The sequence below is a fragment of the Vitis riparia genome, chromosome 17 (genome assembly GCF_004353265.1).
Source record: "Vitis riparia cultivar Riparia Gloire de Montpellier isolate 1030 chromosome 17, EGFV_Vit.rip_1.0, whole genome shotgun sequence".
Classification (NCBI taxonomy): domain Eukaryota; kingdom Viridiplantae; phylum Streptophyta; class Magnoliopsida; order Vitales; family Vitaceae; genus Vitis; species Vitis riparia.
Genome location: NC_048447.1, coordinates 19,326,833 through 19,340,401, shown reverse-complemented (window position 1 = coordinate 19,340,401; position 13,569 = coordinate 19,326,833). Strand labels below are relative to the sequence as shown.

General features: G+C 30.9%; 1 protein-coding gene across 1 annotated transcript; it reads right to left on the bottom strand.

Moving 5' to 3' along the window:
- Positions 1-6,390: 6,390 nt before the first annotated feature.
- LOC117904822 (glutamine synthetase cytosolic isozyme 1) lies at positions 6,391-9,938 on the bottom strand. Its single transcript, XM_034817591.1, has 11 exons — positions 9,725-9,938; positions 9,464-9,498; positions 9,257-9,360; positions 9,034-9,082; positions 8,861-8,967; positions 8,640-8,727; positions 7,693-7,821; positions 7,502-7,576; positions 7,338-7,392; positions 7,031-7,227; positions 6,391-6,802 (listed from the first exon to the last, which is right to left on the bottom strand). The coding sequence occupies exons 1-11, from the start codon at positions 9,801-9,803 to the stop codon at positions 6,650-6,652; spliced, it is 1,071 nt and encodes a 356-aa protein (XP_034673482.1). The 5' UTR covers positions 9,804-9,938; the 3' UTR covers positions 6,391-6,649.
- Positions 9,939-13,569: the final 3,631 nt, after the last annotated feature.

Genomic DNA, 13,569 nt, shown 5'->3' with positions numbered 1-13,569 from the left:
GTCTCTCAAATGTATACTAATTACCACTTTTGAAGGTTCAGTAAATGATATTTTCTAGCTGAAGGTTCCAGCCAGTTTTCCATGTTTGCTACCATCAAAAGATGCTGGGACAAGAAAATGTCCAGGCCCAAGACACCCCTGAGTTCCATGATGATGGTTCCTACAAATTATTCATCCAATCTATTTGAATATCACTTGATTTTCTACACCATTCTCTCCTAAATAATGGTGATGGGCTAGCTAATTGGTTATGTCCTAAACTAAAAAAAAATGGGTCAGTACTCCTGTCAACAGATTTCTGTCTTCTTTTTCCTTTTTCTTTTCTTTTTTTTTTTTGACCTATTGAAGAAGGGGGTATTCCTTCAGTTTTTGAGTGGTATAAACAATTTGGGATTTACTGAGATGTCTCTTTCCCTTCTTCTACACAAGGATTGCTGACAACTTTGCTGAAAACTTCAAAGGTTTTCCAAAATATATTTTTGAGTATTTTTTTTTTAGAATAGTTACAAATAATTTTCAATTGTTTTAACCAAACAAATTTTGGGTTGAAATTTGAAAACTGAAATATTAAAAATGGCTTTTTTACTTGGTTGTCATATACTTTTTTTCAATTGTTTCATCAAAATTGTAATAAATATATTTTTAAAATTAAAAAATTATTTTTTATTCTAAAAATATATATATCCTTTATAATTACAACTAACTAATCATATTCTGATATAGGTATAACAACAGTGTATATTGCCCATCATTCCTACCACATTCTTTTATATAAAATAATTATCATCTTCATTTTAATAAAAAAAAAATTAAGCCAGACGGGAATGAGAATTTCTCTTACCAGTCCTATCTTATTTAATTTTAAAAAAATTAATTGAAAATTTTTAATTATATTAAAAATAAATATATTTTATAAACAAATAAAATATTATAATTTTTGATAACTTATTTTATTGAAAAGCAATTTTTATTCTTTATTTGTGTTAATATGGAAAATTTTAAAATTTAAAATTTAAAATTAAATTATTTTTAAAAAATTAATTATATATATAATTATGACAAGATGAGGTTAGGATAAGACAATATCTAAATTTGTCTTAAGTTTAAAAAAAAATTCAAACCTATTAATACATGATAAAACTTGTCTCCTTATGAAGTTTTTAAAGGAAAAATTATATTAAAGTTACATTTGATTGTTAGGAAAGTACTAAGGAAAAAAAATAATATTAAAAAAATGATTATCTTGTGTTTAGTTATACTATAAAAATACAAATATATATATATATATATATATATATATATATATAATTAAAATTAATAAGAAAATTATACATTTTTAAATTATTTAGTTCTTGTATTAAAGGTTAAAATAAGTAAAATAAATTTGAAATAATATATAAAAATAATTTATTATTATTATTTTTTTTTTTCCTCATATTTTCTTTCAAAGTGGACCACAAAGCTAACCAAAGCTTATATGCTCCTAAAAAAACTTTATTCATAAGAATTTAAACCTCTACCCTCTGATTTACAAGGCATCATCGCTTATCACTAATTGATTTTTGCTCTTTATACGTCCTAAAAATAAATTATTATTCTTACTCCTTAACTTATTTTTTACCTCAGCCACTCGTTAAAAGATATTTTAAATATTCACTTGGATAATCTTTCACAGCTTTCTTTTCATTTTTTGGTTAGATGGGTATGGATTAAAAAAAAGAAGCTAAAATTAAAAAAAAAAAACAAAACAAAACAAAAAGAGAGCCAGCAAATGTGGATGTATCATCTATGGATGCCAGGTAGCTGTGCATTATCAGGAGATTGAATGGATTCAGAGGTGGACCACGTACGCCCATCACCATTATCATTTGCATTTTTCACCTTAAAAGGTGGAAGAATATCGTTGTCACGTGCTTGACCATACATTTTGAAAAGGAATCAATACCATTATTGTTTTTATTAAAACCAAAATAAATGTAAATATAATTAATTTCTAATCAAAACATGCTTTATTTATTTATTTATTTTTGGAAAATATAGCAATAATGTTCTCACTAGACTGACATTCTCATCCACTAAGCATCAAAGCATGTCCAAGATTCCAAGATCATTGACCCATTGGCCTAGAAAGATGATTCCCAGACGTGAGGTGGAAGCCACCTTACCCACCCATCCTCTATACACTTATCCCATTATCCCACATCGAAAAGAGACTGAAAATCAATTGGCTCACGTATGGGCGCATGGAAATATCAAAAGAAAAGCAACACCTTCTTTTCCTCGTCATCTTTGCACCAGGGTTATAGTCCTTTAGTCCTTTAATTCTTCCGTAACGATCCTTCAATGATGTAATGAATCAATGATATGAGGAATCTTTTTTTTTTTTAAAAAAAATTAATCTTATTTTTTTGCTTTTTAATACATTTGCCTTTATTTGATAATAATTTGTTACTTTGGATAATGCATACTTTAATATGATAAAGAAATAGAGATGGGTTTGGACATGAAACGTGTTTGAATTTTCTACTTTTTGGGGCATGAAGGAAATAAAAAGATTCTCTTTCTTTCTTTTTTTCTTTCTTGAATATATAGATTAAATAAAAGTATAACCAAGGGCCTTTCTTACATGGGCCTTTGAAAAAAAATATTAGTGTTTCAAGCACACATTAAATAGAAATATAGAAATATATATTAAAGAGCTAGAAAGTTTTAGGGTTGTTTAGTGACTAATTTCGAGAACGGTTTTTTATTTTTTAGAAGAAAAAAAAATACGTTTGATAATTAGAAAATTGTTTTTTATTTTTTGTTTAAAAAAATATATAATGTTTTCAAAAAAATATATTTTCATTCACCTAAAAAAACATCATTTAAAACAAGTTGTGTCTATTCAAAAACAATATGTCTTCAGAAAAAAAAAAAAAAAAAATCATTCGCCTATATAAACTCTTATATGTATGATAACCCTCTCTTCCGCTATTGGATGATTGTTGCATAGAAAGGTCAACAAAAGCAACCTTTCTTAATGTTTTTTTCAAGCACTTAGCTTCTACTAGTGACATATGGTAAGGCTAAGTCATTCTATTGGCAGCCTAAGCCAAGAAGGTATGAATGAAACAAGGCATCCCATTATCATATATACATTCAAGCATAGCCTAAGTTTGTTGACTCACAATACAAGGTTGATTTTTAGATAGATTGGTGTACTTGTGTAGTTGTTAAATTTGACAATGGTATTATTACTTAGTTTAATCCTTTTGGTTCAAATTAGTCTTAGGGTGATGATGTAATCCTTTTGAATTTTATGCAAAGAAGATGCGTGGTTCTTTTTGAGATGATTTGCCAACTCTTTTTGTTCATGTTTTCATCAAATGTAACATGTTTAAATATATAGATCCTACAACTTAGATATAAACACTTGTATCATTCGTGCTTATGATTGTATCCAATAAATGAACAAGGAACTAAACAAAATTGCATTTTATGGTCTTAAGTACGGAAAACATTTACAACCAAATACCTTTAAGAATGAGTAATCATGTTTGGTGCAAAAAAGCCTTTCTAAGGGAGATCGTCCATGAAGAACTGATATCAGCAACCTGTTGATAAGGTAAACAACAATTGCAAAGACATCATAATTTCAAAGGTAAAGAAAATTGAGATAAGAGGGTTAAACTTGTCTCTATGATGTGCCTATGTTTCCTTTTTACAATACCATTTTATTCTGAAGTATGTGGACAAGATAATCTATGAGTGACTCCAGTTGATTGCAGAAATGAATTTAGTGATCTAAATTCACCACTCCAATCAATTTGAAGAATTTTGATCTTTCTATTTAAGAGAAGTTCAACTTGAACCTTAAAATGTAGAAAGGTTTGAGTGACTTTAGATTTGGATTTTAAGAAGTAGATCTAAGTGTATTTGGAATACACATCAACAAAACTAATGTAATATCTAAACCTATTCCTAGATGTCACTGAAGCGGCACCCCAAAGATCGGATTCTATTAAATGTAATGGATTATTATATATAGTTAAGGAATTTAAGAAAGACAATTTATGACTTTTTCCAAGTTGATAGGTAGAACAAAAATGATCATTTTCATTCATTGAAAACTTTAAATTACAATTTAAAAGGACTTGTTTGACAGTTGAGAGAGTTGGGTGTCCTAATTTCCTATGTCACAAAATCAAAATAGTAGATAACTCAACATTATCATCATTTTGATTGGAAGTAGAAAGGATAGGAGAATCTAGACCACAACCTCCTATTCTACTAGATTTAAGAGACAAGACTTGGTAATCCTTGGAACTGATGGGGGAAAACTGATGTGAACTAGTTGATCAAAATGGTTGAGCCTTGAATAGGTTGACCGATATAGCCCTTCATGTAGTCTCCTTTTGAGCAGAGGTGTTCCCATTGTTAAATCCTTCACAATGCAAATAGATGGATGAAACTCAAAGAATACATTATTTTCTCTAGCAAATTGACTGATGCTGATGAGATTGCAATTAATGTGGGGAACATGTAGCAAGTTAGATAACGAAAAAACTCTAGGTGAATCAAAAGAACAAAGTAAAGAAAAACTAGAATGAGCAATCATCAAACCTGCACCATTACCCATATGGATCTTATTCCTACCATGATTTGTTGCTCCTGAATTTGGAAACCAGTTGTCATCATTAAGCAATTTCGGAGTAGTTAACATTGCAGTCATTGGACCTGTGTTTTTACCAACATTGTTGTTTGTAGAGACTAAATCATTTGTGAACCTAGAGAAATTTGGGTCAAAATGATGGTAACATTTTTAGACAGTGTATCCAAATTTTCCACAAAGCTGACATTATGGCTTAAAACCACCATTCTATGAACGACCTCCTCCACAACCAGCATGACCTCATCCTCTATTATTTTGAAATTGTTGTGCTCCCTGGTAGGATTGAGAAGCTCCCTGATTAAACCTTTGAATTCCATCAGAGTTCACCAAATGCTGCTTAATTCGACTTTCTTAGGCTAATAGTAATCCTCGTACATTTTCCAAAGAGTGAGAATCAAGTCTAGAAGTGATGATTGAAACCACAACATCGTATTCAATGCCAAGACCAACAAGAATATAGAGAATTTGGTTTTCCTCTAAGATTTGATGCCCAATTGAAGCAAGAGTATCGAAATACGTTTTCATTTTGAAAAGATATTCTCTCATTGTTAAGTCTAATTTATTCAGACTCTGGATCTTTAATTTGTATTACATAATCTTGGCTTTGAATCGTATTGCAAAAACTTTGTTAAGGGTTCTCCAAATATCATTAGTGGTGTTGCAACCTACCATTTGTGGTAGAATACTCTCACTCATTGAAGATAGAAACCAATAGACAAGTAGTTGATCTTGTCTCTGCCAAGTCACATACTCAGGGTTCATCGACTGCGGACTTCCATTGACACTAGATGTCATCTCAAATGAACAAATAGAGTTGCCATAAATAAAACCCTTTAAACCAAAGCCTCAGATCGCTGTGAGAGCTTGTTGTTTCCAAATGAGAAAATTTTCATCTGTGAGTTTTACCACAACTAGCTAACTTGAAGTACTAGTGACAAGATTGAGAGGAAATGAAGAATGGGATGAGGTTTCCAGTGAAGTTGCCATTGTAGAGCTCTGAGCCATAAGCTCTGATACCATATGAGAGAAACATAGAAGAGAATAGAGGATAAAAAATAGGAAAAGAAGACCTCTCTGTCTCTTTCTCAGTCTTTTATTTTATTAAGAGCAGGAACCAAGAATTTTATACAACAAGAAGAAACCAACCCTAACAACCCATCATAGTATTCAATGCCACGTGGCACAAGAATCTCTTTAGAAGATTCAAAATGCTTTTTAACATTTTCTCATATGTAAAAAAACCAAAGATTTTATAAAATATGTTCTATAAATTTCAAAATAGCTTTTATCACATTCCATTTCCTTGAAAGATGAGTAGATGGAGTTAGGTTTTGAGGGTTGACATATAATGATACCAATATGAGTCATGACAATGTCAATTTCCCAAGTACCCAACAACATCTTAAACTTCAAATATCAAGCTATGAATTTCCCAATCTCTGCTTTCATCAATGCCAACCAAACAACTGCTTTGTCATCCTCAAGAGAAAAAAAAAGTACACTATGGCATGAGGTAGATGGAAAAAAACAACCTATGATTAATTGAATCTTAGCTGAATCCCGTGAAAGCATAACTTCGAATGGATCAATGATACGAAAATCTAAAGGATTGAATCGATGCCTACGAATTTTAAATCTGGATAGTCGAAAATGTATAATGAAATTAAATCTGGATAGTTGAAAATGTATAATGAAATCTGGCATGTTTCAGCATAAGGTTACGAGACAAGAAATCATATAGTAAATAGAGGTGGCCAAACCAATACGACATTAAATCATATGATGATATTTCCGTAGCATAATACATAAGACAGCATAAAATGATCGAAATTGGAACAACCCCAATAGCCTCTTATTTTATGAGACTGATCTTTATCGTAATCCAAACACATGGAAGCTATTAAACCAGGACAAGCAGTTCTAAGGAGACAATTTTCACAGGAAATTCCAACAAGACAATCCCACAAGCCTGTTGGGACGGAGGAGATGGGTGTCTTATGGCTTCCAGAGGATAGTAGTTTCTGCAATCATGGAGGTGACCACATAAGGATCCATGTTTGAAGCAGGCCTTCTGTCCTCAAAATATCCTTTCCCAGCTTTCTCTGTGTCTCTTCCAACTCTAATGGAGGCTCCTCGGTTTGCCACTCCCTGTAAATCAACCACATGTGAAGGACGGATGATCAGCATTCTGGGAAACTTATCCAAATTCCCGAAAAAAGGGTGATTTCTGGCTTATGATTCAACTAATTACAAATTCTCAATGCATATGTTAAATCATTGCTAATAGCTCCCTAGTTCCTTGCCAAGTTCCTCTATCTACATTACTTTCTGAATGATTTGATCTTCTATTTAATTGATGGAAACAGTAATTTTTACCCATAAGAATGTGTTGATGTCAGCAGTTTCATGTCGTCCAGTGAGACGGCGTTCATTGCCTTCTCCATAAGCTGCAATGTGTTCCTTGTGCCTCAGCCCAAGCTTTTCAATGGCTTTTTTGATGACTTCAAACCCTCCATCATTTCTCATCGACTTGGTGCTGTAATTTGTGTGCGCACCCGCTCCATTCCAATCACCCTGGTGACAACAACCCCAGAAGAAGTTAAAATGTCAGGCCCAATTCTAGCCAGAAAGAGCGCAAGACAGTTTCTATCATTTCTAAAATGATGACAGACAATCTAATCACCCTGGATGGGTTTCGGGTCAAAAGAAAGCACCACCCCAGCAATCTCTGTGATCCTCTGTTAATGAAGGAAACAATTGATAAGCAAAAGGGCACATAGACTGATATACCCGAGAAATCATCCAAACAAACAAGATGAAGCTTCACAAGTGGGTGTTCATAATTACCTCAAGAATATAACGAGACACCCATAATTCATCTCCTGCAGAGATGCCAACAGAAGGGCCAACTTGGTATTCCCACTGTCCATTAGAATATCAAGGGTTTAAGCATAAAGCAATACACACAACTATATATTCTTATATTGTATGAGAGAGTGAACCAATATAGTGGATTGCAGAAACCATTAAATTGTCACCTGGCCTGGCATCACTTCTCCATTGATTCCACTGATGTTGATGCCAGCATAAAGGCACGCTTTGTAATGTGCATCAACGACGTCACGGCCCCAAGCTTTGTCAGCACCAATACCACAATAGTATGGTCCCTGTTTCACCCAACATTTGGCATCACAATTATAATAAAACAGGAAACCAAGAGCTCTCCGCCTTCAGAAACCAAACCACTAACTTTCATTAAATATAAGCCACATAGAAAGTACTAGCTTCTACTTGACCCTCGGATGGCCCCTGCCCTTTATTAAATGTGGCCCCCAAATCTATTGTACTGGTGTCTTAAGCCCACAAATACATCTAACTTTAAGCATTATTATATACTATAGGAAATTCTCTATAATATATATTCATGCTTGCATATCATTATTGAGGCGGTTCCAAAGAAAAAATTATCATCTGACTATGGTAGATCTTAATATGGTGAATGAGAAAACGAGGAAGGCTCAAACATCCTCAACATCCATACTAATTAATGGTTAAAGAGGCTATTTAAAGTCCCTCTAGTGCCATTAGAAGGCAATCTTTCCTTCAAGAAGAATGCAAATCTATCTTAACAAACTCAAACCAAGTAACCTAGCTCAACACATGCATCCTAAATGATCACGAGCTGGAAAATACCCAAATTCATACAACTAGTGAAACAAAATCGAAACCGAGGATAGCCCTAATGGGTCTACACAACCAAAAGGCTTATTAATATCCACCTAGTTTTTCAGGTGGCCATTTTAGCAACTATGCCTCTTTGTTTCAAAGTTGACCCATGGAGAAACCAGTTGTTACATTCAATGCTTTATTTGAATTTTCTAATGTTGTTAGGAAAATTCCAAAAGAAGGAAAACTGATTCGCAATTATTTCCGAAAAGAGACAAAATATGAGGACAGAAACTTGGAAAAGGGGAGATGCTTATACCTGAGGTCCAGGAAAACCGCCCACAGGCCAGCCAATTGGCCATTTTACCTCTTTCTGCAACAAAGTATACTCCTGCTCAATACCATACCTGTTTTTTTGGCAGTAAATTGGAATGAAAAAGTGAATCAAAACCCGAAACCGACTAAAAATAGAATTACCCAGATGGAAAAGGTAAAGAATATAGATAAATAATTATTTGAAAAGCCAAAATAAGAACATACCAAGGCACTTCAGCTGCAACATCAGGGTGGCTGAAAATCTTAGCAGCATTACACCTCTTATTGGTCGGAATTGGCTCTCCGGCAGGGGTATAAGTATCACACATCACCTACAAAAAACTCAATTAAATAGTGTTTGCTGAAAATATGTTGTTGACTCGTTGAAAAGCACTTACAAGAATGTTGTTGCCTCTCCTGAATGGGTCCTTGAAAATTGCTTGAGGACTAATTTCACACAAAAATCAACTCATGTTACAGAGAGAAATTGAACCCTCAAAAAGATATATACAAATCCACCCAAAACAATAATACACACACAGAGACAGATAGGGAGAGAGGGAGAAAGAAAGAGGGAGAGGGAGGGAGGGAGGGAGAGAAAGAAGGAGGGAAGAAGCATACTATAGAATAACTTCACTGTCTTCCCCCGGAGCTTGGCCAGTGCTAGAACCATCATAGTTCCATTTGGGAAGCTTTGCAGGATCGCTAACTGGTCCAGAAAGGGTCTATTTCATGAAAAAAAAAAAATTCCAGGGAAAAACATCAGAAAAGGCGAAAACAATCAAAGAGAACCAAAATCAGAACATATGAAAAGAAAAAAGAAATTACCCTGGCTTTGCTTCTAAGGTCCATACCAGATCCACCAACCCTATTGACAATCAGCCAAAAAATATTTCTCAAAAAGGGAAAAACCAGAAATAATGCTATCAAAGGAGTTCATTGATTACAGTGAATAAAAAACAAAAATAAGAAAAACCCATCAATATATGAACACTAAAATCTTGGAAAAGCCCCAGAAAACCATCAAATGACACCAAAACCCCATGAAAAAAAAAAAAAAAAAACAGCCGGGAAATAGACAGAACTCACCAACCCATATGTACTCTGCAATCACCTTCTCAGTGGTCTCAGAGAGGTTCAAGTTGATGAGATCGGAAAGCAGTGCCATGACGAACACAGGAAAACGAATGAAATGAGAAAATAAAATATAAAAAAAACCTCAAAGCTTGACTTGGGCTCTTCCTCTCTTTCTCCCCCTTTGCCTACGAATAGTCTCTCTGGTATTCTTCCCCTACAGAGAGAGACGTGATATGATTGTAAGTCTGAGCTCCCTATTTATAGTGGTTTTTCTGTACTTTGAAATTGTTTTTTTTTTCTTTTTTTCAATTAATTGGTTAGAGGATGAGAAATCCCAAATTTATAAATTTGGCCCTCTCATTTTTTTTTTATATAGAAAATGACCTGTTTTTTAAGTAAATATTTTTTACTATTTTAGGTATTTATATATAATTTTTTTAAAAAAGTAAGATAAATGATTAAATTTTAAAATTTAAATTTTTAATAACCCTTTTAATTAAATAATTTTCAATTTTTTGTTATTGATGGATATTTTAAATAATGATCAAGAATAAAATTGCCGTTGGTAGTGTGTGGATGACGGTGTCTGGCAATTACATCTCCACCTGTATTTTTCCATTTATTCCTAAACAATTTTAACGGCTAGGAATAAGAATTCATTCTTTTATTTGCATTTTAAGAATATAAGGAAATAAAAGCAAAAAAAGAAATGGGATTTTCACAAGGAAAATAGAGATATTTAGAAATTATTTTACCCCTTTTTTCAAGTGACATCTACCTAATGAATGGTTAAAATTATGTTTGCTTCTCGAAAAAGTTCAAAGGAAAAATATAACATAAAGAAATAAAAAATTAATTTAAAATTAATAAATTATTTATTTTATATATTATTTTAAATTTATTTTATTTATTCAACTTTTTTATATAAAAATTAAATAATTTAAAAATATACAAATTTCTTAACATAAATTTATCACATGTCACAAAAGTAAATATTAAATCTCCATTGCTCCAAATTTAAATATTTTATTTAAAATTAAAAAGTTTCCTCTAATTATTTTGTATTCTTTTAAAAAGGCATTTACAACTCTAAGAGTTATGCAAGAAAGCATTTGGAAGTGTTTCATTTTAAAAAAAAAAAAAAAAGAAGTTATTTTGAAGGCCAATTTTTTTTTAAGAATATTATAAAATTTGGTTTCGAAAATTATTATAATTTATTTTTCAATCGTATTTATAAATATTATCAATCCCGAATAAGAATAACAAGGAGTGATTCAAAAATCAATCCTTATTACAAATTTGATCATAGGAGATCCCTAATCATCTACCTCATTCTCTTTTTCAAAAAAGTTAATATGAAATTGAAATGCTATCATCTTTTTCTCCCATAAACCTACCCAAAACCCTTACCTAACCCCCCCACCCACCACTCTAAATTCAACTAAGACTTGGTCTCCGACCATCCCTTTCTATGTTTATACGCATCCTTTACTTGGAGGATAGATTAATGTCTATTCATGGGTTATTACTTCATCCTAACCAATAAATAAGTGATAGGTTATAACCACTAAGTGCTCATAACTGCTTATGGCATGGAACCCATGAGATAGTGATTATTTTTTTGTAAAGAAAATCAACAACAAAACCATAAAAAGTAATATTTTTCGCCTTTTATAAACCTTTTTTTTTTCATCTTAAGAGAATTTTTCCTTTTTATTAATGAGTTAAAATGAAATGTCTTCGATGGCATAGAACCTCCTACAAAGAAGAGCTAATAATATGAATTTGTCTTACTAAAATATAGTTGTTTTGAGAAATAGAAAGATGAGTAGTATCCCTCCTAAGTGAATTAGGAGTTTCAATTTCAAATTCTCGATTATTCATAATAATACTCTCGAAGGTGATTTGATACGTAAAATAAAGATATAAATAAAAATAGTGGTGAATTATAATATTATTTAAATTTTAAAAATAAAAATATTTATAAGAGTGTTTTAGGAATTATTTGATAATTGTTTTCGAAAACAATTTCTGAAAATTATTTTTTGAAAATTATTTTTTGATTTTTAAAAAACAAATATACGTTTGAAAACTTAGAATATTTTTAACATTTTTTAATATTTTTAAATATGTTTTAAAAATAATTTTTATATATAATATTTTATTTTTAATCATTTTACATATTTGTGTAATTATTCTTAAAATAGTCATTATAAAAATAACTAAACTATGTTTTTTAAAACACCATATTTCTTATTTTTAATAATAGAAAACAGTTTTTGACTATCAAAACGTGTTTCTTATATTTTTTGCTGTAAAAAACATAAAACAGTTCCAAACAAGTAGTTTCAATTTAACAATTTTCCATTTTTTTAATTTTTATTCTTTATTCCTTATAATAAACACATTTTTATTTTGGATAATGCCATAAGAGGGAATCATTTTTCCTTTTCAATTTATTTACTTCTTTGGATTCAATTACCTCCTAAAGGCTTTTTTTTTTTTTCCAATTTCTATTTTTGTTAATACTAATTTTATGAAATTTGAATGAATGAACATATATTCTTAATTTTCATTAATTCATGACCACTTATTTATCTTCTCATATATCATCACCTAAAATATGAAACAATGAGATTTTTGGGTTTTGTGATGAGGATCTTTGAGTTGACTTCAACAAACAAAAGCTTTGAAAAATAAAATAAAGTCCATGTGGGAAGTTTCTTTTATTTTTATTTTTATTTATTTATTTATTTTGGTAATGAGTTGATTTTGAGTGCCCCTATGCACAATGACCTATGACCTTTCCAACACCACACACACTCTACTCCTTGTGATTTGAAATTTTGTGGGGTCCCTATCAATAATCACCATTCATTGGGTGACTTCAGTTAAAAATATCTTTTGTTATCCTCACAAGCTCCATAAGGGTCTTTCTTTCCACAAGCAAACCGATTTAAAATTTTAAAAATTTAAAAATAATAATAATTTTCCCAAATATTTCTATTGTAATTTGTGTCAAGAAAAAAAAAATTTCAAGTCACACTCTGAAAAATAATATTATCCGAAGGAAAATAAGAATCATTCCAAAGCCACAAACATCTCGGAACCCTTTTTCATACATGGTGGAAAGCCACACAAATTAAGAAAAAGGAAAATAATTATTATCCAGAAACATCCTTTGGAGATAACCTTCTCTTTCTCTCTTGGCTCCTTCCACTTTTGCATGGAAAATAATCTTATACCCATTTTGTGGTTCTTCTTATAAAAATAAAAATCACATCTTACAATGAAACATGTTTTATTCCAAGTTTTAGAATTCGAAAATTTTCTTTTTGAATCTAATAAAAGTTTTTATTGTATGATATTTAATATTATAATTTGTAACAATCTTTTTTCCCCAGTAAAATATGATTGAATTAATCAACTATATTTATAAGAGTAATGACCCATAACCAATTTTTTTATCCAATATGAGACATCACAAATACTTCGCATATCCAAATTAACCTCAACATCGAGGTTAATGATCGGCTCTATTACCTATTTTATAATGCAATCTACACAACTCAAATCACACCCAATTATATAAATATTATCCACTTTAAACTCAAACATCTACAAGATTAAAGAAGAGTTCATACTTATAAAATGTCAAAAAAAAAAAAAATTATCTAATGTGTGAGATCATGAATCATTTGAATGATATAAGATCTTCATTAAAATCGAGGATTAATTTTAATAAAATTTATATAAATAACTTATCAAAATTACCTATTTTACCCTTAAAACTTTAAAATGATATAATAAGACCGTACCATCAATTTCAATGTTTGATTGAATTATCCGAGACAAGC